The sequence below is a fragment of the Orycteropus afer genome, unplaced genomic scaffold, assembly GCF_000298275.1.
Source record: "Orycteropus afer afer isolate SDZICR_OR568_19922 unplaced genomic scaffold, OryAfe1.0 scaffold00002, whole genome shotgun sequence".
Taxonomy (NCBI): domain Eukaryota; kingdom Metazoa; phylum Chordata; class Mammalia; order Tubulidentata; family Orycteropodidae; genus Orycteropus; species Orycteropus afer.
The window spans coordinates 11,738,444-11,762,195 of record NW_006921589.1 but is presented as its reverse complement, the minus strand read 5'-3'; the positions used below and the strand labels follow the sequence as shown (position 1 = coordinate 11,762,195).

The 23,752-nt window shown below is 50.1% G+C and overlaps 3 protein-coding genes across 3 annotated transcripts in view; 2 read left to right on the top strand and 1 right to left on the bottom strand.

The window, feature by feature from the left end:
* ARPC2 (actin related protein 2/3 complex subunit 2) overlaps positions 1-7,591 on the top strand; it is a 38,189-nt gene extending 30,598 nt beyond the window's left edge. Inside the window, exons 7-10 of the mRNA XM_007959672.2 lie at positions 2,654-2,780; positions 4,423-4,523; positions 4,883-4,983; positions 7,567-7,591. Coding sequence (XP_007957863.1) covers positions 2,654-2,780; positions 4,423-4,523; positions 4,883-4,983; positions 7,567-7,591 — 354 coding nt within the window. The remainder of the gene's footprint in view (positions 1-2,653; positions 2,781-4,422; positions 4,524-4,882; positions 4,984-7,566) is intronic.
* Positions 7,592-16,688: 9,097 nt separating this feature from the next.
* On the top strand, positions 16,689-17,681 carry GPBAR1 (G protein-coupled bile acid receptor 1). Its single transcript, XM_007959660.1, has one exon. The coding sequence runs from the start codon at positions 16,689-16,691 to the stop codon at positions 17,679-17,681; it is 993 nt and encodes a 330-aa protein (XP_007957851.1).
* A 981-nt stretch (positions 17,682-18,662) lies between these two features.
* Positions 18,663-23,649, bottom strand: LOC103213883 (angio associated migratory cell protein). The gene is made up of 11 exons (XM_007959648.2): positions 23,484-23,649; positions 22,873-23,028; positions 21,733-21,852; positions 21,084-21,223; positions 20,687-20,831; positions 20,315-20,398; positions 20,083-20,198; positions 19,830-19,933; positions 19,535-19,625; positions 19,176-19,330; positions 18,663-18,738 (listed from the first exon to the last, which is right to left on the bottom strand). The coding sequence occupies exons 1-11, from the start codon at positions 23,602-23,604 to the stop codon at positions 18,663-18,665; spliced, it is 1,308 nt and encodes a 435-aa protein (XP_007957839.1). The 5' UTR covers positions 23,605-23,649.
* Between the last annotated feature and the right edge of the window lie 103 nt (positions 23,650-23,752).

Here is a 23,752-nt window from a genome sequence, read left to right as displayed (position 1 = left end):
GATGCCACCCCAGACATGTACTATTGGCCAGTCATCTTAAATGTATTATTTACCATGTCAGAACTGATGAGATGCTAATAAGTCATCACAGGTTTGCAAATACCCCATCTGGTTGTGAATGCACTACACCTACCAGTGAATTGGAGCCTTAGAGGACACTTGTCAAACATAAGAAAATTCTAGTGAGACACAGATTGAGCACATTCACATGGAGGTTCTGCTGGAGGCACAGTGCTGGGAAGCAGGGCAGGGCTTTTCTTTCTTCTTCTTTTTTTTTTTTTTTTTCCCTTGCAGTGGTTTTAAAGAGAAAATTCCACCCCAGTGAATGTTACTATAACCAAATGTTTCTGTATACAAGATAGCATAAGCCAACAGATGAACTGTAATACCTCATTTTCTTATTGATCTGGTTCATGAATTCCCTTCTAACTGATCCTTACTGTAAAAAATGTATTCTTTAGTCTTTTTCTAAGTGGTACTTACAGAAGTATCTAATGATTTTCTGGCTTATTTATAATGAACTATTCTCTAGTTCTTCCCCCTTTTTTTTTTAAGTGTTCCTCTCTCTCCCCTGTTAGAAAAAAATGACCTAATTGAACTCCCTTGCTTCTCGGTTATTTTTCTCCTTTCTCACTTCAGAGTCATTAAAAGAGGAAACTGGCCTGACTCCTTCCTTCAAGCTCTTCCCCCAACACCACCACCACCACCCCAAAAAAAAAAAGTTTAACAGATCACCAACCCCTTTAAGAATCTTAATGACTCTGGACCCTGTTGCAAGGAAAATGCACATATGTGTATGCACATGCACAATTTTGAATATATGTTTGATATATTTTGTCATGGTGTGGTTTTCCATAGCAGTTAAATTACAGTAGTGCTAAGGACATGATTTAGATTTACTAAAAGGGAATAGAAATGTCACAGAGAAACTTGAGTGTCATAGGTTGTATTTTCAGAAGTAGACTTGGCTTTGTCTCACCTTGATTTTGTGTCTTGAGTCTTTGGAACCAGTCTTACTTGTTAAGATACTTTGGGGAGGTACTGTTGATCTATTGAGGCTAAAGAATAAAACCAACGGGATTTAGAAAACTTTTCTAATCTCCTTGCAGAATGAAGAATGTTTTTATAGAGGTGGGCAATTACAGAAGCCATGTTTAGGAATTTCCATTTTGAATCATCTTGACTCCTTCTTTGCTTCCTCAGATATTTGTCCTTTGGGGAACAAAATATGTTCAAAAGAAAGCTAAACTAACTCAGCGTATGATAATTTCTTTTCTTCCAGCCAAACAGGGCTAGCTTGGGGGCAGTACAGTAAAACAGGCGAGGTCCTGACTGGCATTAGGACCGTCTCAGTGTTCCCCTTCCTTTGCCCTGAACTTCCTGAGGGCTTGCTGGTCAGTGTATATTCTTCCTGCCCACAGAGAGTATCATGGTAGAGGTATACAGAAAAGACATAAAAACCGTGGTGAGAAGGAAGCTCACTGCCCCTGGCTAGTATCACAGAAGAGGTAATACTTGAGCAGCAATAAAAGAGCATTCCAGATAAAACAGTTCTGTCAGGGTACATGCCCTAAGAGATCTTGGGAGGTCCTTGGTTCCATCCTTCTGCCATCATCTTGAAAGACCCACTCAGTGAATTTGAGTCATCCTGTTTTACTGGCCTTGCTGGAAAATCTAGTTCTGTTTTTGCCAATCTGGACTGAGAGAGGACACACTCATTGTATTGCTTGTCTTTTTAGGTAGGAATGTACCAGTTGTAAAGCAGGAGGTTTGGAGATTAGAATCTGGAAGAAATGGCCTTGTTGCTTCATCCTCAGTCATTTTTCTGTAGTTTGATTAGAGGGTTGATGCATTTTGTCAAGATGGATGAGCTCTTAGAGTGGTCATACAGAGCCTTCAGTAGCCAGCACTGAAAAGCAGACTTCCAGTTCTCATGTCACTTTCTTTCTGAACACTAAGAGAACTTGGCTTCTTAACTCCATAATCTCCTGCCCCCAGGAAGGGCTTCCATTTGGTCTAGAGTTCTGACTGATGAATTTCAAGCAGTAATAAGATCTAAAATACCTTAATGAAGTAAGACTTGTACCAAGGTCCAGAGCCAGAAGAGAGCATGGTATAGTCATGAACGTGGAAGGAGTGGAGATAGGGTGAGAAGGGTAATGAAAAATTACTCAGATCATGAGGGGCCTTATTTTATATACAGAGAGTTAAAATTTCATCTTGGATCCCATCCACCCTGAAATTAAAAAGATCTTCTGAAAAGCATAATCTCTTTTCACATTAAATCAAAAGAAAAGAGTAAGCAGTAGTCTTTTTCCTCAGTTTAATCTGTGTTTACTCTGCTTCTCCCAGTGCTTTTCAGTTGCTGTCTGTTTCTGCTTTAGTTGAGTTTCAGATGGAATTATCACCTATACTGATTCAAAACAAGAGAAGGTTAACAAAGCTCTCATCACCTTGTGAAGATCTGACTGTTAGGGTCTTAGTAATCTTTCCTTTTTAAAGCTGAAGTGTGTTAGTAGCAGCCAGCACTTAAAACATTTCAGGTTCGGTGTAGTGGATATTGAGCCATCTCCTGGTCCCAGAGGGCTACACGAAGGGCAGACCCCACAGCGTAAATTGTCTCTCACTCATGTCTTTTGCTTCATCTTGGAAGGAATTCAAAGAAGGACGCAGAGCCAGTCACACAGCCCCACAGGTCCTCTTTAGCCACAGGGAACCTCCTCTCGAGCTGAAAGACACCGATGCCGCTGTGGGCGACAACATTGGCTATATCACTTTCGGTAAGTGGTGCGGGGTTGCCGCTTTTGTGTGGCTGTTAGTTCATACTGAAGAATGCCTACATCTGGACAGAACCTTTGTTACAATTTTAAGGTGGGCACAAGCAGGTGAACTAAATTGTTCCTGTTGCCGTTGCCATCACTGTAGGAGGGGTGTCACAAGGCACTGATTACAGAGCAGGCCTTGTGCTATTTATGTGCAGTGATTGTTTCTGGTTTGTTGTTTTGTTTTGTTTTTCCCCTAAGCCTTAAGGAAAAAAAGGTAGTTGATGTCGTGTATTAGGGGTTAGTGCTACATCACCATTGCTAAGCAGCTTGATAGGAATCTTCGTCACTTCATATATGGTCTTGCTTTTTTTTACTTGTTAACCCTGAGCTCCAGTCATGACTCACTTGTTCTACTTTCCCACTGAAGAAATTCAAGTCTTCTTTCCCACAGTAGCTTCAGCCTTGTGAGCTGGCTGATTATTAAAGTGTGGGTTGGAATAACAGCTCGTTTACACAGCACCTGACACCACCAAAATGTCTCTTTTTGTGAAATTGTATTTAAGTCACCTCAGAACTAAGATGCACCTGGTTGTTGCTGCTGATCAAGTATGTTTATTTACCATAGTTCATTAAATCCAAAGTAGGCATTTTCCTCTACATGTTAATATCTCTCAAGTAGAGATTCTTTCTCTAATTTATGGCATGTCATAGTTTAATTGTCAGCATCTCTCTATGGTACATAGTATCATAAGCGTACAGTCCATGACATCATAGATTGTGTGAATCTCCTGTGCTAGTGTTCATTTCTTTTCAGGTCAGCCAGGGAAAATTGGCACCGGGGTCTCACCCTTATGAGGCATTCCTTTCATTTTGGCAAAACTTCATACTCAGCATTTTGCTGATAGACCGGTGAATAGGGTAGGTGCAGAAGAAGATTGAGAGGATTCCAAAAGCCAAAAAGAAAGGGGGCGCACAGGTGGGCATGCAGGGCTGCTCAGTGACTGAGTGGGACCATGCAGGTCGCACATGGGTGGTGCCCTGGGACAGGCTTCTCCCAGCCCCCAGTCAGAGCAGCTTTCTTGCCTCCCTTAAAGGGTTCAGGTCCTTAGACTGTTAGTTTTGCAAGAATATCCTTCACAGCAAGAATATGGGCTGTTCTCTAGAATCTAATTGCTCTGAAGACTTTCTCTGTATGTCAGCTAGGGACCTAGGACAGGCAGGGTTTGTTTCCTAGTCCTGATTTCTTAAGATAAACTGTTTTCTCCAAAGTTCATGAGGATAGCCCATGAGTTTCACCCTTCTGAGGAGACTGCTGAGCTGCAGAGGTGGGAGCTAGTAGATGGGCGGCAGATGGGGCATGGATTCCCGATGCATAGCCTTAGAATCCAGACCTGGAATGGATGCCCAGATCAAGCCCTGTTTTTCCACTGTGGTCTCCCGTCCATTGTTCTCGGGTCCTCCAGTTACACTCACTTGCCCCTCACCTGGTTATACTCTTTGCCTTTTTCATCTCAAGGAAAAAACCCTGACAAACCCTGAAGCAAGTGGGTGCAGTTATGCAGGGGGAGACTGAAGTTGACTGGAGGCTGCTGTTCTGTCTGACCCTTTGGCATTCATGTTGCACCTTGATGATTTCTTTGTGCCCCTCACTCCCCAGTGCTGTTCCCTCGCCACACCAACACCAGTGCCCGAGACAACACCATCAACCTGATCCACACGTTTCGTGACTACCTGCACTATCACATCAAGTGCTCTAAGGTGAGAGGCGCCACCAAGATCGCAGCTTCCTGGGAGCCTTTCCTGCCCTTCCTCTCTCCATTGGGGTTGGTCCCATGAAGAGCCTTCCCTCCAGTCCAGACTGTTGGTGTGGACTTGAAGTAGCTAGTTCTAGAGGCTTCAGGAAAGCCTACCTTCATCTCTCTCCCTTCTCCCCCATCCCTCCTCATTGCAGAGACATGGATGTGGCTCAGCTGCCTGTTTCCCTGCGTGTCCCTGTGTTGTCCTGGGGTGTATGTCCCCAAGTCCATCAAACCTTGCTATGAACTACCTCTAATGAAAGCAGAGCTTTAATTTCTAGAACTTGACTCTGTTTCTGTTCCTGTTGTGTTTGCTTGCAGGCCTATATTCACACACGTATGCGAGCAAAAACATCTGACTTTCTCAAGGTGCTGAACCGTGCACGCCCAGATGCCGAGAAGAAAGAAATGAAAACAATCACGTAAGTAGGGGAAGGCCACAGCAAGACCACCTTCCTCTCCTGAGATTACCAAGGAGAAAGAAAAGGACATTGGTGGCTGGCCCTCCAGGTTTCTGGGCAGTAAAGTACATGTGAGGCAGGCAGGATTGGGTCTGTAGTTAATACCAAACCGAAGATGAAATTAGCAGGTTTCCACTCCTGAATGGGTCAAGCGGGATTTCCTTACCTCCTTATTTTTGTGAGCTGTGAGAATGGCGGCTCGGAAGAAACAAGCCATTTGCCAAGATAAACCACTGTTCTCTTTGGCCGTGAGTCTAGAGAGATCATTCTGGTCCTTCTCAAGGTCTTCTAGAGAAATGAAATAATTTGCTTAAAGATGTTTAGTGAACTAAGGCCTGGAACCACCACTGTCCTTCTCCTGGTCTGCTTCTCAGCAGTACTTCTGCGTGGAGAAGAGCACTGTGTGACTGCATGCAGGAGAGGCCGGGGTACCTAGGGAGTCACAGCTATGCAAGGTGCCAGGTCTCAGTTCCCCGCCTGCTGAAATACAGGCATTCTTGTTTTCAAGATAAGGTCATAGGTACTCATTTCCTATCTTTTGTGCCAGCTACATTAAAGATCTTCTGGTGAACCAAGCATACCCTCCCGCCTTGCCACCAGTGAATTTGCCAGTACCCACTGATATTGGAGGTGACCATCTATCATTGGGAAATTGGTACCAAAGGCTTTTCTCTACTAGCTCTGTGCCTACCGGCCAGAGCCTAATAACTAATACTCAGCCTCTAGATTGAACCTCTGCTTAGAGACTGGTGTCCATATGCATGGTGATGAGGTCACAGCCTGCAGCTGCTTGGCGTATCCCACAGTGGGCATGACTCCCAACAAGGTGGGCTGGGGAGGTGAGAGAATGTGCCCTTGCTCCCACGCTAGAACTTTGTCTCCATCCTAGAGTTGACAGTGGCCCTTTCCCTGCTTGCCCCTCACAGGGGTGCTTTTCTCACCAGGTACTACTTAGGTGATCTCAGGTGTGTGAGGCAGCCAGTTTTGTGCCAATTTCAGGGCCCAGTGGAGAGAGAGGCAATTCAGTAGAGGCCAGGAGGTAAACTAGGTACAGCAGAAGGGGAGCTTGACCTGGCCGACTGTCATGAACCAAACAGGAAGGCTGGGTTTCCTAAGTAGATAGTCACGGGATTGCTGGCATCATCCATTCAGGAGACAGAGCTGGTCAGGCAGCCACTGCCCAGTGTCTCCCAGCAGGGATCCTCTCCCTCCGTAGTACGCAGCCCAGCAGGCAGTCTTGAGGGTGCTGCCAAGTAAGGGCAGTTGTGTGAGGGGCAGGGATAACTCCATCTCCTGATGGGGACACTAAGAAAAGATGAATCCTTTAGATGAACAAATCATCCAAAACTTTTTCTGCTTCTGGCCTATCTTTGGCAGTCCAACCCCAAAAAAGAGATGGGAAGTAAACTACTGCAACCATTCTGAAAACCATATGGTGGTACTAGTGGAGGGTGGGAGTTAACTGGCCAGCTGTGAGCAGGAAGTGCCAGGATACCCACACACAGAAGGGGGCAGAGCAGGGTGTCTCAGCAGCACCCTGAGCCTGGTGACAGAAGGAGGCTGGTTGCTGTGAGGAGCAGGGCCCTGGATAGAGGCTGCCCGTCGGAGTCAGCACGCCACAGTGCTTTTGTCCAGAGTGGAACGCTCACCACCTTTTATTTGGAGGGAAGGCTAACTGAAGGTGGTTTCATTTTGGAGATGAGACATGCAGGTTAAGAGAAATTAAGACCCTGTATATTTGTTCTACTTGCCCATGGTCCTCAGCTCTTTCAGGCTCCCTTTCCAAATGTCCTTAGGTACCAGTTGCAGGCTCTATGTCTTTTGGAACCAGCCTGTTCTAATGCCAGCCCTTTCTAGGAAATACTGGGTAGACAAGGACACTATGACTTAAGACCCTAAAGTCGGGCAAGTTTTCCAACCCAGAGTATAGTCGGCACATGACCACATGAAATGCTTTTAGCATTAAACATTTTGAAGGTTTCTTTTTATTTTTGGTAAATACATGTGTAACAGAACATTTGACATTGTAGCAAGTCTTTACATTTGACATTAATTATATTCATTATGTTGCTCAACTCTCACCCTTATCTGTTCTGGGGGTGCTTTTTTGAACATCCTGCCCTCATGGTGAAAGATTAAAGAAACTGTTCTCTGCTAGTCTTAAAAGATACAAGCTGTGTGAGTGGAGCCTGACCTGACTAAGTGTGTAGTGCTAGGAGTAGGTTGAGCCCAGGCTGAAATTCAAGTAGATCTAAGCCACCCAGAAATTGTGGATAAGTGATTCTCCCATCCAACCCGGTGCATTCAATGTCCTTATGGGTTTAACATAGCCATTACTTGGTGCCTCCTCAGTGTTCAGTAGGGACAGAGGGGTGATGAATCCAATCGGTGAAAGCCAGAACTCATACCTCTGCCTAAGGAATCCCTAGCCCTTCCTCCTCCTGTTGGTATCTCTTAGGGATCCCATCCCTAATCCAGGAGTATGAGGTGGGAGGGAAGGTCAGCCAGAAACTAGTCTTCACACTTACTTTCTCCATTTGAAAGGGGGAAGACGTTTTCATCCCGCTAACTCTTGGGCACAGGAAGAGGAGGCGGCTGGCAACTGAAGGCTGAAACACTTGCTACTGGATAATCGTAGCTTTTAATGTTGCACCTCTTCAGGTTCTTAAGGGATTCTCTGTTTCGGTTCCATTTTGTACACGTTTGGAAAATAATCTGCAGAAACGAGCTGTGCTTGCAAGGACTTCATATTTCCCAAGAATTAAAAAAAGAATTCCACTCGATCAACTTAATTCCTTTTCTTTATCTTCCCTCCTTCACTCCCCTTCCCTCCCTCCCACCCCTTTTTCCAAGCTGTTTCGCTTTGCAATATGTTACTGGTAATGAGTTGCAGGATAATGCCATCTTAACTTGTTTTCTCCTTAAGTATTTGAGTTCAAAACTCCTGTATCTAAAGAAACACGGTTGGGGTCATTAATAAAGAAAATCTTTCTATCGTACTTGAGGATTTGGTGGGTTTCTGGACAATGAGTCCAAAAGAGAGAGGAGGAGGAGGGAAGAAGGGTAAAACCTACCTTGCCCTTTGACCTGCAAAACTGAGCTGGAAATTGTGGGTTCAAGAACCCCTCAGGTCTAAATGCTTGGCATCCCCTTACAAGAGAATGCCTAGGTTAGAGTATGTGGAGTTAGGAGAAAAAGAGGCATTAAATCTTCTTTATAGCAGTAAATCCTAAAGAGGTATCTAATTCTAAAAGAAAACTATTTGTTTCTTAAAACAAATAGCATATTTCTAAGTAAACTTCAACATGCTAACTGTAAAGCTTGGTCACTTAAGTCTGGTGACCTGGCCCAGCTGGTCCTAAGTAGCCAAAAGTTCCCAGGACAAAGACGGCAAATGTGTTTTCTGACTTCGTCCTTCCTTTATAATGAATGATGCACAGTGTTTCCCAAAATGTGTGCCATGGTCTGAGTGGTTCTGCAGGACATGGATGGGTATTTAGATGTGGAGCTGGTGCAGAGTAATTGGCTGTGGTTCCTTTTTCTCACAGAAGAATTTCAGGAGCGCCTTTGCCGTTGTCTGAGGGTCGTCCTGATGCTCTCTGCCATTTCGCCATCCCTTTGAATTTGTCTCTTAGACTGAGACAGTGGGTTTCAAAATAGTTGCTGCTCATTTAATGAATTACGGAGTCACTTGACTTTCACAACTAGAATTTTTTTTGTTTTCTAAACTTTTCATTTTAACTAAATTACAGATTCACATGCAGTTGTAAAAAATAATAGACAGTATACCCTTCACCCGGTTTCCCCATTGGTAACATTTTGCGTAGCTGTAGTACAGTACCACAGCCAGCACGCCGGCATTGTCCCAGACTCCACCTTGTTCACATTTCACCAGGTTTACATGTACTCTTTTGTATGTTGTGTATTTCTGTGCATTTTTACCACATGTAACTTCATAGGACACTAGCATTTTTTAAAAGTGGGGTAATACAGACCAGATTAAGCAGAGCTGTCACACGTTAAGGGACAGTGCTGATTTTGAAATGTGTTTTAGTTACCTATGCACATCCTTGACCGGATTGTAAAAATGCCTATTCATTGTGGGCTATAGTCAAGAAGTTTGAAAGCCAGAGGTCATTCAGTCATCCAGACTTTATTTCATTCGTTTAAATATACCTTTGGAGAGCTCACTGAGTTCTGATTTCGAACCCTATTTGGATTTCTTTGCTTCATGTGGAGCTTGCTTCAAGGTAAGAGTATCAGTAAACACAAATGTGACTTATATCACATGAGTTAAGTGGGTGAACATGTTAATCATGAAGACAGTTGCATGTCCATCCCCTCATCAGTGCCCTGGGAGTGCTGTTCCCTCAGTGAAGCTGACCTTGTGGCTCCGGTGGGGGGAGGTCTTCACTGTGCTGAGTCCAACTATTGGTTTCCTGGTCTCTTGTCATATTACTTCTGTGGTTGTTGATGTGTTCCATTGCTGGAGGAGAACCTGAATTAGATATCTCAAAAGACAGTGACATCATGTATTCTGTACCCTGGGACTGTTTAAGGGGTTTTTCAAGAGTAATTATGACTGGATACGGTTTTTGCTTTTGAGCTGACTTTAGAACCTAACTCCTTGGTAAGTTGGAACTCCACTGTGATCTCTTGCCAACAGTGGGAATCAGATTTCTGAAAAGTATTATAGATGACAAAATCAAGGTTACTCAGAAAATACGGAGCTAGGAGAAAAACAAAGAGGCATTAAATATCTTTTCTAGCAGTAAATCCTAAGGAAATACATAATTCTAAAGGAAACTGTTTCTTAGAACAAATGGACGTTAAAAGCCAGTGCTGGTGAAAACCCCTCTCCAGACCCACTCTTCCCTCTTGACTTTTCCAGGACACACCGGGCATTAGCACGGATCTGGTCCCAAAGGCCCTCATTCCCCTTTGTGCACAAACAGGCCCACTGTCACAACAGCCAAGGCACACAGTATTGTGGGAGGTGGGTCCTTTCCTGATGAGAGTCAAGAACACTGAGGCAATGTGAGCTGCAAAAAAAGGTCTAGCCTGAGTCACCAGTAAGTGGCTCCCCTACCCTGAGAGTTAACATGTGGAAAATGGTTGTCCTTGGGTGTGAACTGTGGAGGCATAGAACAAGGTTTGGGGAGACAGACCTGAGTGTGAATCCAGTTTTCACCACTTAATAGCTGCATGATGGAGCAAATTTTTCAGATGCCTTCACAAAAGGAAATGGATAAATAAGTGCCTGTCACATCATGGTCCTTTACTGTTAGGTGCTGCTGAGTCAGTTCCAACCCAGAGCCACCCTGTGTACAACAGAGCAAAAGAACACTGCCCATTGCAGCCATTGTGTCAGTCCATCTTACTAAGGGTCTCTTTTTCACTGACCCTTTACTCTCCCAAATATGATATCCTGCAGGAACTGGTCCCTTCTGATAACATGTCCAGAGTACCTGAGATGAAGTCCTGCCATACTCGCTTCTAAGGAACATTCTGGCCGGACTTATTCCAAGACAAACGTGTGCATTCTGGCAGTCCGTGGTGTATTCAGTATTCTTCACCAACACCATGATCTGAAGGCAGCAGTTCTTCAGTCTTCCTTATTCATTGTACAACTTTGGCATGGATGTGAGGGGATTGAAGAAACCACAGCTTGGATCAGGCACACCTTAGTCCTCAAAAGTGACGTTCTCCTGCCAGTTTGCCCATCAGTCTATCCATTGGTTGTACTGTGGTGGCTCGTGTGTTGTGATGCTGGAAGCTGTGCTACTGGTCTGTAAAAACCGTCAGGGTCACCCGTGGTGGACAGCCTGCAGCAGAACTTCCAGACTAAGGCAGACTAGGAGAAAGGACATGGCATTCTGCTAAAAATACTTCATTCCTTTCCTATACACTCAAGGGAATCAGAAGTAGTGGGACTACTGGGGAAGCAAAGCAACTAAGCCAAGCATCAAGTCATTCTTCTGCCTGGGGGTTTCCAGGGCCTCCCTAGCCTAGGTGGTATTTTTCCCTGCAGCAAGGTGAGAATCTCCATGTCTGCATAAGGTGGGACTCGGGCAAGCTAAGAAATAGGAGCTGGAGAGGAAAGGAAACAAGATTACAATGGGAAGTGATGGGCTGAGGTCAGAGGGTGGGGAAATTAAAACCCATGGAAGGAAACGGCCCCCGCTGCTGCATCAGCCTGCTTGTGGCCAGCTGGTACTTGGCAGTTGTCCTTCAGTTACCTTCAGTCTGTTGTCTGTTGGAGCAGGTCTAATGGATGACCTAATCCTACAACTCAAGAGGGCTAAGACCACACCTGTGTCTTCAATGCATAGTGATGATTTTGAGTTCAAGCAAGGTTGCCCCCCTCTGGGGATTGCTAAAAATGCTCCATTTGTATGGCTCCTTCTGTGACCCAGCAGGCCAGCCCAGGCTTGGAGACTGGTGGTTTAGACCTAACAGGAAGGACCATGGTTTATTCCGCTATTACAGCTGACTTTGGGCTTCCTGAAGCCAGGATCCTGGCCAGTCTTTGGGTCACAGCATTGAACCCTCAGAGGATCCAAAAGACAAGTCTGCTTGCTTATGGGAAGTAAAAGCGTTGAACAGCAGCTCAAGAATTTCAGTCTCAGTCAGGGCCCAGGAAGCCCCACTATCTGCTTCCACTTGACCAGAGTAAGTCCCAGACATTGATCAGCAGAGAGAAATTCAAACATTAAGAGAATAGAGGAGGCCCAGCAGGGTCCAATGCCAGAGTCTGGGGTGGGCATACTGATGCAGGCTAAAGCTCAGGAAGGAAGATCAGGGTTTGCGATGGGGGCTCCCAGGGTGTGCAGAGTCTGTGAAGTGTCTGAAAACTGCTCACACCAGAGCCGTCGCCATGGAGGAAGGGAAGAAGGCTGCAGATGAGTCAGGCCCAGGGCATGCTGGGGGAGCAGGGAGGAACAGGCTTATCGGGTAAGGGAGAAGCAGGACTGAGGGGAGGCCAGATCCAGGCTTCCCGGCTCCCACCGCCTAGTTGTCCCCCTCCACACATCATCCCACACGGTGTTCAAACAGAAACGAAGAAGAAACACAGACATCCTGGATCCTGCAGGGAAGAGGCCAGGCCTGGGAACAGAAGAAAGTCTGTTTATTCCTGGCAGCCCACTATCTGAAGGGCCCCACACCCACTTCTGTCTAGATCCTAGGCTGAACTCTCCCAGAGCCTCTGACTTCTGCCAGACCAGATTGCATGGGTCTGAGGGCCACGCGTCCTCTGGAACCCGGGATCTGCCCACTCACCAGCTCCCTGGAGGATAGATTTGAGGCTGGATGATTTCTTCTTGCCAGTGACAGAAGTCCTGTCTCCCCAGGACCCCTGACTGTGCAGGGTTGGCAGAGGTGGACTTCTCAGGCCTCCAGCCCATCAGGCCTCGCCCTCTCTCAGAGAGCCCAGAAGTCCCCTTGCTTATTCCACGTGTGCTCTTCAGTGAGAAAGTTTTTCTCACATCTCACCTCCAGCTTTCTTGCCTTTTCCCCCATTTCAGGCCTCAGAGGAGAATGTCTGGATCCCTCACCCCAAGCCACAAAGCTGATCCAAGGTGGAAATTGGGCACCACCGCTCTTGGCTTCCAAAGGCCAGTGTCCTCAGTTTAGTTTCCCTATGGAGTGGAAGTGTCATTCTCCCCATGTTTGTCATAAGGCTCTGCCTTTCTCAGCTGAATTCTCTCTTAGAGAGGACACATGGCTGGAAGGAAAGTACATGCAAAGAAGGGCAGAAATTCTAATAATGTCAGTAATCATAGCTACCCTTTCGTTGAGTGCTTATCAGATGCTAAGTGCTGATCCAAATCCTTGTCACACATTAACTCATTTAATCTCACAATAAAAACAAAACCAACTCAGTTGCTGTCAAGTTGAGTCCAACTCAGGACAACCCCATGTGTGTCAGCAGAACTGTATTCAACAGGGTTTTCAATGGCTGACTTTTCAGAAGTACATCACCAGGCCTTTCTTTTAGGTGGATTTGAACCACTAACCTCTTGTTTAGCCAGCCAAGTGTTTAACTGTTTGGCCACTGTTCTAGTTACCGGCTCTGACAAGAATATACCACAAATGGGATGGCCTTAACAGTTTATTCTCTTAGAGTTTGAAGGCGTTATGTCCAAGTTCAAGGTGCCAGGCTGTAGGGGCTGTGTGAAAGACCCTTGACCTTGGTCTTCACCTCTGCCTCTTGCTCCCAGTCCACTGAAGCTAGAGGCATCTCTTCACTCAGGCAGCTACTGGCTGCTGAGGCTGACGAGCCCAAGGTCAACAAATAAAAAGGCACAATCACAGTGTTACCAAACCACACACACAGCAGGCCAAATTCAAGTCCATTGAAAGTCTCAAGGTTGGCAGAGCATGGCAGAGGCTGCTGAACAACAACACGACTACATGCAGGGTTCAAGTGTGCCATAAGCTAGAGACAATTCCCAAAGCTGTTTCTTATATACGGGTAGCAGACCAGACACCCAAAGGCAGCTACTCGTAGCTGCTCACAGTAGATTCCACCATGGAGTTGATTCCCAGTCTCATCTTGAGAAACTATATCCAGCTGCCCAGCTACTCAACCAGGCCCAGCCAAGTTGACTGACAAACTTAACCACCACAGCCACCTATAAGCCCATTTTGTAGATGAGGAAACCAAGGCAAGAGAACTTTGTGCTTTGCCCATGTTCACACACAAAACAAGGGGGTCCTAATCAGGTTTCTAACTGGGATTTAACCCAGGCTATCTGATTGCAAAGCTGTCTCAGGCCTCTTACTCATCATGGAAGAGAAAGGAAAAGTCATTTGTTGACACACTCCTCCCATCTGGTGTTGGGCATGGGAATCTATGCCGTTACATATGTTATCCCATGATATCCCCACAACCCTAAGAGGTGATTTTTCTTGTTTCTGTTTTATAGAAGAGAAAATTGAGGCCCACCACCCAAGTGACCCCATACCCAAAGCCATTTGTACCTCATAGCCCAGGATTTGACTCAGAAAGTAGTTGAGAAAAGTATGGAATCATCCCAGATTCAGAAAGGCAAGGCTGGCCCTGTGCAAGTAGTCCCCAATTTACAATGGGTTCTGGTCTGAGGACTCTGCTGTGTGTTGGTTCCACCTCGTTGTTGTGTTGTTATGTGCCGTCGAGTCAGACCCGACTCATAGCGGCCCCTCCTTGGGTTTCCGAGGCAGTGTCACTACGGAAGTAGATTGCCTCATCTTCCTTCCGAGGAGTGGCTGGTGGGTTTGAACTGCCAGCCTTCTGGTTAGCAATCAAGTGCCTTAGGCACTACGCTAACAGAGCTCCCTCAGTGTTATTTTCAGTATCTTTTATTATCAGTATCTTTATAAATCACAATATTGAACATCTGCAAGTGAACCTTTGAGAAAGAAAACATCAGCAAATTATGTTCAAACTCATCATAAGTCCAATACGTTGTAAGTTAAGACCACCCGCACAATGAGAGACCCTTCAGATGACTGGATAGCGGTGGCTGTTAGGTGCCAATGAGTGGATTTCACGACTCCATGTGACAGTAAAACTGTCCTATAGGGTTTTCCAGGCTGTAATCTTCATGGGAGCAGATCACCAAGTCTTTCTCCTGCTGGGTGAGTTCGAACCACCAACCTTTCAGTTAGCAGTCACCAGGGCTCCTTGATGGGAAGGGAAACACCCAAGTTACTGTCACCTTCCCAGACACACACTTACACTACCTTTTAACAGACGTTAGAATTATGGAGCTGGAGGTGCTGTCAGCTGGCTGGCCACTCCCAGGGGTTAAGGCTCATAAAATGTAAATGTAAATTTGCTGAGGTAGGAAGTGGGGAGGGGCAAACCAAATCATTATTATTCATTAGCTCTCATGTATTTCTCAGATTAGCTGGGCAGTAGCAGGCAAGAAGGTTCCAAGCTAGGGTACCCTGAGAATAGGGGAGCTGCCACCTAGGTGGCGGAATGGCTGGTGGCTGGGGTGGGGGAAGCACTCAGTGGGAGACCTCCCGTTGATGCAGCCCAGGGTGCACCAGATCCCACCCCTAGAGGCGGGGCGGGGCCGGGCTGGGGCGAGGGAGCCCCGCTGGCCTCAGCTCTAGCATCCCTCTGGAAGCCCAGGCGGGGCAGAGCCCAGGCAGCCGATCCCAGGCTGTGCTCCCTGCACTCACCGGCCCGAACGTCAGACCCAAAGCCCTGTGGGACTGGTGGCAGTCATGTGAGTAACCCCCTCACGGCCACACTTCCACATCTCAGCCCCAGATCCTGGAAAGGCCACCATCCCCAGCCCCAGCCACTGAAAAGTCACACCTGGGGGCTGATCCTTGCCTTTCTTGCTGCTCCGGTGGAGGTGGGGTGAAGGAACCGCTCCGGGGTAGGGCCGGGAACTCCACCTCAGGACCCCAGAGGTCTTGGGGAGGAGGGGTTAACAGAATTGATGGTCCTCTCAGGGAGGGGACAGAAACTGGAAGACCTGGGAGACAGAAAGATGCCCCCAGTGGAGGGTACTTGGTGAAACTGAGGAAGAGGGAAGGGGAAAGGAGCATGGAGGCTGGGGACTCCTGAGAGAACTGGGAACGGAAAGAGGCCTCTCCCTCCCTCAGGGTGGCCGTGGGCCCTCTGATCCCTGTCCTGGCAGAGGGTGGGGGAACTAGGTAAAATCCTTTCCTTATTGACTTTATTCCTAGCAACAGAAGCTGCTTCCCTATTGACAGAGCGGAAGCACTCACAGGACCCTCTGGTCCTCAGGAGGTGGTGGCGGGAGGCCCATGGCGGCGCTGGGGCGCTGAGAATGGGGAAGGAAAGGAAGGGACAGAGAGGCTGGGCCCTGCCTGGGCTCCACCCTCTTCTCTGGCTCAGCTGTAGGGGGTCCTCTCCCTGCTGCTGGCATCTCCATGTCACTGCCACGCCACCCCCACCAATGGCAGCTCTCCTTCCTCCAGCTCCCAGGAAGGGCCCTGTTGCTAGTGTGGAGCATAGGAGTCAAGTTTATGGGCTGGAAGTCCTACCGGAGGCTGCTCACTGAGCTGGAACTGACTACAAGGATGGATGGGGGGAGGGAGTCCAGGAGACAGGGCACCCTGTTTGCTGCCACCCCTTGCCCTGACACCTGCCTCCTCATTCATGTGAGTGCCTCACTCCTGCCCTTAACCCTTTAGTAATGTAACATCTGGTGTAATGCTCTGGGGCCATTACGACTTCATTGCACCCAACCAGCAAGTGAGCATCTGAAGACAGGGAGCCCCTCATTCATCCCAGTAACTGCCCTCAGCACCTGGCCACCGCCCAAACGTTGGCTGCTGGAGGACACTCACACCAGCTCCTAGCCTCTCCTTTGGCAAATTTAGAGGCCTGGCCAGGCAGAGGCAGAGGATGGACAAAATAAATACTTGAAGTTGGGTGGGGCCACCTTCCAGTCAAGACATCAACAGAAACCAAAAATAAGGTATTTTATACAAACTTTTGCAAAATTGCCAATTTATTTTAAGAAGTATTATGTGCCAGCGAACAGGACATGGCTCACCGCCTGTCCACACCTTTGGATTAATGGGTACCTCCCTCCGGAAGCACAGTGACCTGTGAGGACCCCCTAACTCTGGCTCCCCCATCCTCCATCTAGGAATGCTGGCTGCTGCTCCAGGCCTCCCCTCCCCCAAGGCTCAAGATGACACCCAACAGCACCAGGGAGGTGGCCAGCCCCCTTCCCACAGGGACCCTGGGGCTCTCCCTGGCCCTGGCAAGCCTCATTGTTGCTGCCAACCTGCTCCTGGCCGTGGGCATAGCCTGGGACCGCCGCCTCCGCAGCCCACCCGCCGGCTGCTTCTTCCTGAGCCTGCTGCTGGCCGGGCTGCTCACAGGGCTGGCACTGCCCACACTGCCAGGACTGTGGAACCAGAGCCGCCGTGGGTACTGGCCCTGCATCCTCCTCTACCTGGCCCCCAACTTCTCCTTCCTGTCCCTGCTCGCCAACCTCCTGCTGGTGCACGGGGAGCGCTACATGGCAGTGCTGCGGCCCCTCCGGCCCCGCGGCAGCACCCGGCTGGCCCTGCTCCTCACCTGGGCTGGCCCACTGCTCTTTGCCAGCCTGCCAGCTCTGGGTTGGAACCACTGGGCCCCTGGGGCTAACTGCAGCTCCCAAGCTATCTTCCCAGCGCCCTACCTCTACCTTGAAGTCTACGGGATCCTGCTGCCTTCGGTGGGTGCTGCCGCCCTGCTCTCCGCCCGTGTCTTGGCCACTGCCCATCGCCAACTGCAGGACATCCGCCGGCTGGAGCGGGCTGTGTGCCGTTGTGCACCCTCGGCCCTGGCCCGGGCCCTCACCTGGAGGCAGGCAAGGGCGCAGGTGGGAGCCACGCTCATCTTTGGGTTGTGCTGGGGGCCCTACGTGGCCACACTGCTGCTCTCGGTCCTAGCCTATGAGCAGCGCCCCCCGGTGGGGCCCGGAACTCTGTTGTCCCTCATCTCACTGGGCAGTGCCAGTGCGGCAGCCGTGCCTGTGGCCATGGGTCTAGCTGATCAGCGTTACACAGCTCCCTGGAGAGCAGCTGTCCAAAGGTGGCTGCAGGGGCTTCGGGGAAGAGCCTCCGGGGGCAGTCCCCACCCCAGCACTGCCTACCACACCAGCAGCCAAAGCAGTGTTGACCTTGACTTGAACTAGAGGGGGAAATGGTCTTTGCTGACTGCTGCTAGAAACATCCCTCTATCTCAGCCACCAAACCCGCCTCTCCCATGGCCCCTACCCCTGGATCAGAGACCCTGCCCCTTATTTGGCCCCACCCTGGCTTAATAAAGCTCTCTGGCCCAGTTTATGGTTCCCTCATTCCACTTAGAAAGGGAGAGGCCAGCAAAATAGCTCCAGAAAGAACCTCAAGAACAAGCCATGTGTATCAAGGGAGAGCCCAACCCGGACATGCAGGCAATTGTGGGGAACAACTGACAACCGCCTGAAAGAGCTGTTGTTGTTATGTGCCACTGAGTCGCACCCGACTCATAGCGACCCCTCCTTGGGTTTCCGAGGCAGTACCACTACAGAAGTAGATTGCCCAACCTTCCTTCCGAGGAGTGGCTGGTGAGTTTGAACCGCCAGCCTTCTGGTTAGCAGTCAAAGTGCCTTAGGCACTATGCTACCAGAGCTCCCCTGAAAGAGCTGAGGGGCCTTGAAACCCAACAGATCTTTTGGGAACCCTCACCTGACATGCCCAACCACCACAAAAACCACACAAACATGTCTCTGGGAAGTATATTTTATTTACATTTTTAAAATCTGTAACTAGTATCTCTTCTTCCTTTCCAACCCCACAGACTTGGGAAGGGAAAGGAAGGGAACCTCAAAGACCTGCTCCCCACATACAAATACGCACCCCAATGGCTCACACCAGCAAGTGAAGGTGAAAGAGGGAGAGGTCAGAGCCTCCCTCTGAAGGACCCCGCAGGTCTGGCCAGGGGCAGAGAGGGAGAGGCCTGAGGGGTGGGTCTCTAAAGAGAAGGGACAGGGAGGGGGCAAATCAGTTTGAAGGGATTGAAAGTAGTCCAGGCCCCCTCCCCTACTCTCCCCTTGGTACCCTACGGCCTCTGCTAGTGAGGAGGAGGAAGCCCTTCATCCCCTCAACACCAGACACAAAGCCAGAGGCAGCACTCTTTAGCGGTCAGGTCTCTGGACACAAAATACTTTCGCTTTGTGGTCTCCTGATGTGGTCACCACCAGGGAGGCGTCTCTGTGGACAAAAAGCACAGGGTTGGGGGTCTGGCCCCAAGCCAGCTACCCAGGGATCTGGGATGGTCTCAGCTCTTCAAGTGCTTCCTGAATTCTGCTTCCTGGCACCCAGTGCCATGCCACCACATCCACACTGAATGAGCACAGTAAAGCTGGTACCCGGCAAGGGGATCCTGTGAGGAGAGTGGCCAGCACAGGAGCAGTAGAGCCAAGGTGGGTGGGGGAGGCAGTCTCAGTCCTGAGACTGAGGTGTAAACCACTGGGTGGGGCTAGATCGGGGTTCCCAGCATTCCTGCGCCACCCCCCCACCCCCCGCCAGGGCCAGGCCTTGGGGCCTGACTTCCCTTAGGAATCCTCTCCACACCCAAGGACCCTCCTCATGCTACTCCCACCTTCCCAGAACACATCTAGGTCCCAGCCTTTGCCCAGTTCCCTTACTTGCTGAGAGCGAAGTCAAGGATCTCGGCTGTGTGGCCCCGGTAGTCGGTGAGCAAGCGGCCGGTGCGAGCGTCCCAGAGGCGCACGATGCCATCCAGGCTGCAGGTGTAAACCACGGCTGTGCCCGCCTCCCACAACAGCTGCACGATGCCCGACTGTGCACAGGATGACAGAGGCAAGGCAGGGTCAGGGGTGTGAATGTAAGAGGCACCTACTCCCAACTCTCAGGAGGAGGGGAGGCTTGGAAATAAAGGATGGGAGGGAGAGAAGAAAAGGGGGTACCATGGGGAAGGACCAAGTCAGAGCCAGGTCTGGGGTAGACATTCCCCATGGGGAGCCCAGCTCTACGCTGCCTGTACCTGGTGCTGACACTGGTGCCTGAGGGTCTGTGTAGACAGGTCATAGATGGCCAAAGTCCCATCCAGGTAGCCAACAGCAGCCAGAGGCATTCTAGGCAAAGGAGGGTATCATGAAGGCTCATAGAAGACCCTGGTCTCACCTGCCTTTGCTCCTCCTGCTCCCCAGCCCAGGCCCCCTCCCACAAGTCCCCTGCCCCCACCATGACTGCCTGAAACCACAATCCTGGCCCAAGTCTCTGGCCCTTGGCCAGCTCAGTGCCCCCACCTCCAGGCCTAGGCCCTGGGTCCCACTCACACACTGCAGAAGCCCAAGGACTCCACTGAGTTCGACTCGCTCTCTTCCCCCTCCCCCAGGCTGGGCTGGGAGGCCACAGTCTCAGGTCTGAAAACGCCCACCACCTATGAGCAAGAGAACGAGAAGAGGGACTGGATCTTGGTCCTTGGGTAGAAAAGAGAGGCAGCAGAGAAAGGAAACAGGATGAAGAATAAGAAAGGAAGAGGAGACAAGCAATGGGGGGCTCCAGAGCCAGGGTCCAAGACCCACTCACCTTGCCAGTGGTGGCACTGACCAGCTTGGCCTGGCAGTCCACAGAGCCAGTTAGGATCAGACTGCCATCCTGGTTGGCGGCAACACAGGTCAGAGGGCCCTGGTGACCCTCAGTCCCTAGGATGGAGCAGGGGGGCAGGTTAAGCTTCATCCTGTCTCCCCTCTGACTCTTGGCCAGGCTCAAGGCCACCTCCCCACACAGGCCCAGGCAGCAACTCCCCCACCTCCAATACCTTTTAGTACATGGATGGGGTTTCCCTGCTTCAAGTCCCAGATCCGGATGGTGCCGTCTTCATAGCCCACCACAGCTCTCTTCCCTAGAGGCCCCCAGAGGCAGAAGACGACGGGGAGGAAGTGCATACCCATATACACCCAGCAAGGAGGGGTGGGGAGGACGGACAGACAAGGGCACACACAGGGGACTCCATCCACAGTTTAGGGTAGGAAAGGAACCAGGAGGCTTTGGGGCCAGGAGGCCAGTGCCCCAGAGATCAGGCTTTAGGGTTTGCCAGATGTGGCCCAGGAGGGAGTTTAGGCAGGTACAGTACCCTGGACTCAATCTCTCTGTATACCAAAAAAAGGACCCTCAAGGGAGCTGCCCTCACCATCTGGGAGGACTCGGCCACAGGTAGATGGACAGTTGGGGCCCTGGAAGGTCTTGCAGTCTCCATTCGGGACCTTCCACATCCAGGTGTTGCCATCAGCTGTGCCCGCCAACAGGACAGGTGCGCGTGGGTGCCACTCCATCCACTGGGCAGACAGAAAGGGTCAATGGGGATGTCAGCCCATCCCACCTGGGAGACTGCCTCGTGACCCTGACCCAAGCTTTCTCTGTTTCTAGGGTCAACAGGGCCTTGCCTGGTAACAGGTGTGGACATTCCTACTGCTCCTGGTGTACATTAGCTCAGAGTGAGCTTGGTCTGGTAGAGGCAGGACCAGACCCCCAGCCTCTCACCCCCTATCAAAGACTTGCAGAATTGAATCCCACTCTGATGGCCTCACCTCCAAGTCTCCTGCTTCAAAGGACCAGACTTCCTCCTTAGTGTCCACCTGCCACACTTTCAAGAGGCCACTCATGTCTCCTGTGGCCACAAGGGTAGAGTCATGGCTGAAACCAGCACAAGTCACAGAATCTTTATGGCCTACAAAGGAAAAGAAGCGGAAAGAGAAAAGAACATCAGGGTACTCAGCACTGGGTACAATACCCCTCAAATAACCAGCTGGGAAAAAAAGGAGTGGAACACAGAACAGGTGACCAAACCTATTGCCACTTCAGGAACCAATTCCCTCAGGTCCTCTCATGAAAGACACTACTGACCCCTACTTAAACAAAGGTAGCCTTGGCCTCCTGAGTCTGATCCCCCTGTCCACTCTCAGCACCAGCCTCAAACACCCACATCCTTTCCTCCATCCAGTTATGCTTTCTGTAATGTCACCTCCTCTCAGACCTTTCCTCCTAGGTTCCCTTGGTTAACTGTTGCTTCCCTCTTCTGTGCCCACAACAGACCTTGTTATTCTTTTGTGTGTTCCTGGGGCCCAGCATAGTGCTGGCACAACACACGTGTCAATAAATAGCTGTTGGATGTACAACCACTGCAGGTCAGCCTCCTAAAACCCCCAAAAGGGACACCACCTCCTCCAGGCCCCTCACCTGCACACTCAAAGAGCAGTTCCCCATCACTGAGCCGCCACACGAAGGCTTTGTCATCTTCACCCCCTGTCACTGCCAAGGTATTGGTCTTGGGGTCCAGGCTCACACAAAACACAGATGCTGTCCCAAGAGATAGTCCATGAGTAAGAGGACATGGCACCCACCTAGAACTCTGGCTTTCAGGACTTTGGGCCACTCCATGTATCACCCAAAGCACACAACTTTCCTCCTAGAGAGAAAGGGTGCATTCAAGTTTTTCTAAATTCCAATGATCAGGTTGTGGGAGAAAACTCCTTCTCCAGGGCAGATCCTTCACCTCCCCCCACAACCCCCTGCGACCTACTGTCTCCCCCCTCATATCCCACACTAATGGACAAGAGTGGGTTTGCGTACAAGGCAGTTCTCCAAACGGGCTGTCACTAGGCTGGATACAAAGTAAGGAGAGCATCGTGTTGTGGTTCTCTTGTTAGAAGCTAATATGCAAAAGGATTACATAAAATGTGCTTTAAAGATACAATCATCTCTAATTAAGGTGCCCTGCTGGCACAATGATTAAGTGCTCACCTGCTAACCAAAAGGCTGGTGGCTGGAGCCCACCAGCTGCTCTACGGGAGAAGAGACCTGCTGACCTGCTCCTGTAACATTCACCCTGGATGGTGGTTCTACCCCATCCTTGTCATGAGTCAGAACTAACTTGATGACACACACTACCTCGGACCTACAAGGTAACTTTGACTAACTTTTATCAAAAGTAAAAAAAAAAAAAAAAGAAGACACAGAGATGTTAATAAAGGTCCTAAATTGGTAAGCTGCAGCGCTAGGATCTGAACTCAGGCTGTCTCAGTCACCTGGAGGCAAGCTCTCATCCATTTCACTACACTGTGCCTTACCTGTGAGTTCCTCCCAAGGCAAGGTCAGCATCTTTTCTCATATCTGTGTCTCCCAAAACACTCTGCACATAATGTTTGATGCTCAAATGCCCAAATGGACTGAGTTCAAAGAGGCCTTGACCACCCAAAGGAAGGACTGTATTGCCATGTTGAGGTATGAATGGGGAGGCACCAAGGCAGATGACGGCTGGGGCAGCCGCTAGTCCTGGGGTCCCAATCCCAACGCTAAAGTGGATTTTGAGAGGCCTACCTGAGTGCAACGCAAAGGTGACCTCGCTATCATCCGGGCCCTCCATGCTGCCGACCACCCCTTCCTGGGGTTCCAGAACCCAGCCCTCCTCATTGCCTTCCTCCTCTTCTTCCTCTTCCTCAAAGTCTACATCTTCCATCTCCTGGGCCAGATCGTCTGCTTTGGGAAGAGTTAAAAGATGGGGGTTTGAAAGGCGGTGACAGGGATGGGGAGAAGTGTGAAGAGATCTGAGGACAAGAGTGGGTCATGTGGCAAGAAGGGGGAGGTGGGGTCCGACAGCCGGGGTGGAGGGAGGATGAGAAGCCGCAGGGTGGAGGGGCGTGTGGGAGGGAGGACAGGAGGAGCGGTGGGCAGACTCGGGTTTGGCCAGAGATCGTGTGGGAAGAGAGGATCGAGGGAATGATGGGAAGGGGGTGTGTGAGGGGAAGGGCCAGGGGAGGCGTCAGGGGAACCCCTACCCAGGCTAGGCCAGACAACTAAGTGTGCGTGGGAACGGGGAAGGGATGTTGATCAGAATGACCGGTGAGGTGTGGGGGAGGGGGGTGCAGCAGGGGTCAAAGGCTAGGGGTGAGCGCCTCCTGTCCCATGGCCTGAGGAGCGGCAGTTCTCACCCGGGTCTGGCGGACCGGGATCCAGTTCTACCACCTCGATAATCTCTTCATCGCCATGGAAACTTAGAGTCTCCAGTGGGGGGGTGTCAGCAGCGGCCCCGGTTTCCGATTCGGACTCCATGCGGCGCAAGCAGCCGATCCACTTCTCTGGGCCCAAACACCTCCCAGAGTCAGCTCTGCGCGACGACACGGAACTCGAGCCCCTCCTCCCGGGAGGAAGTAGGCGTAGGCAACACCCCGGCAGGAAGAGCGACGGCCGCTCGGCCAAT

Bases quoted from the DNA above. Each gene is read 5' to 3' on its own strand.
- GPBAR1 (XM_007959660.1), top strand. From the start codon at position 16,689: ATGACACCCAACAGCACCAGGGAGGTGGCCAGCCCCCTTCCCACAGGG.
- LOC103213883 (XM_007959648.2), bottom strand. From the start codon at position 23,604: ATGGAGTCCGAATCGGAAACCGGGGCCGCTGCTGACACCCCCCCACTG. The intron at 21,224-21,732 runs GTGAGGGGCCTG...TTTCCTTTGTAG, and splicing joins ACTGCTCTTTGAGTGTGCAG to GCCATAAAGATTCTGTGACT. The intron at 19,934-20,082 runs GTGAGTGGGTCT...TCTTGCTCATAG, and splicing joins TCAGTGCCACCACTGGCAAG to GTGGTGGGCGTTTTCAGACC.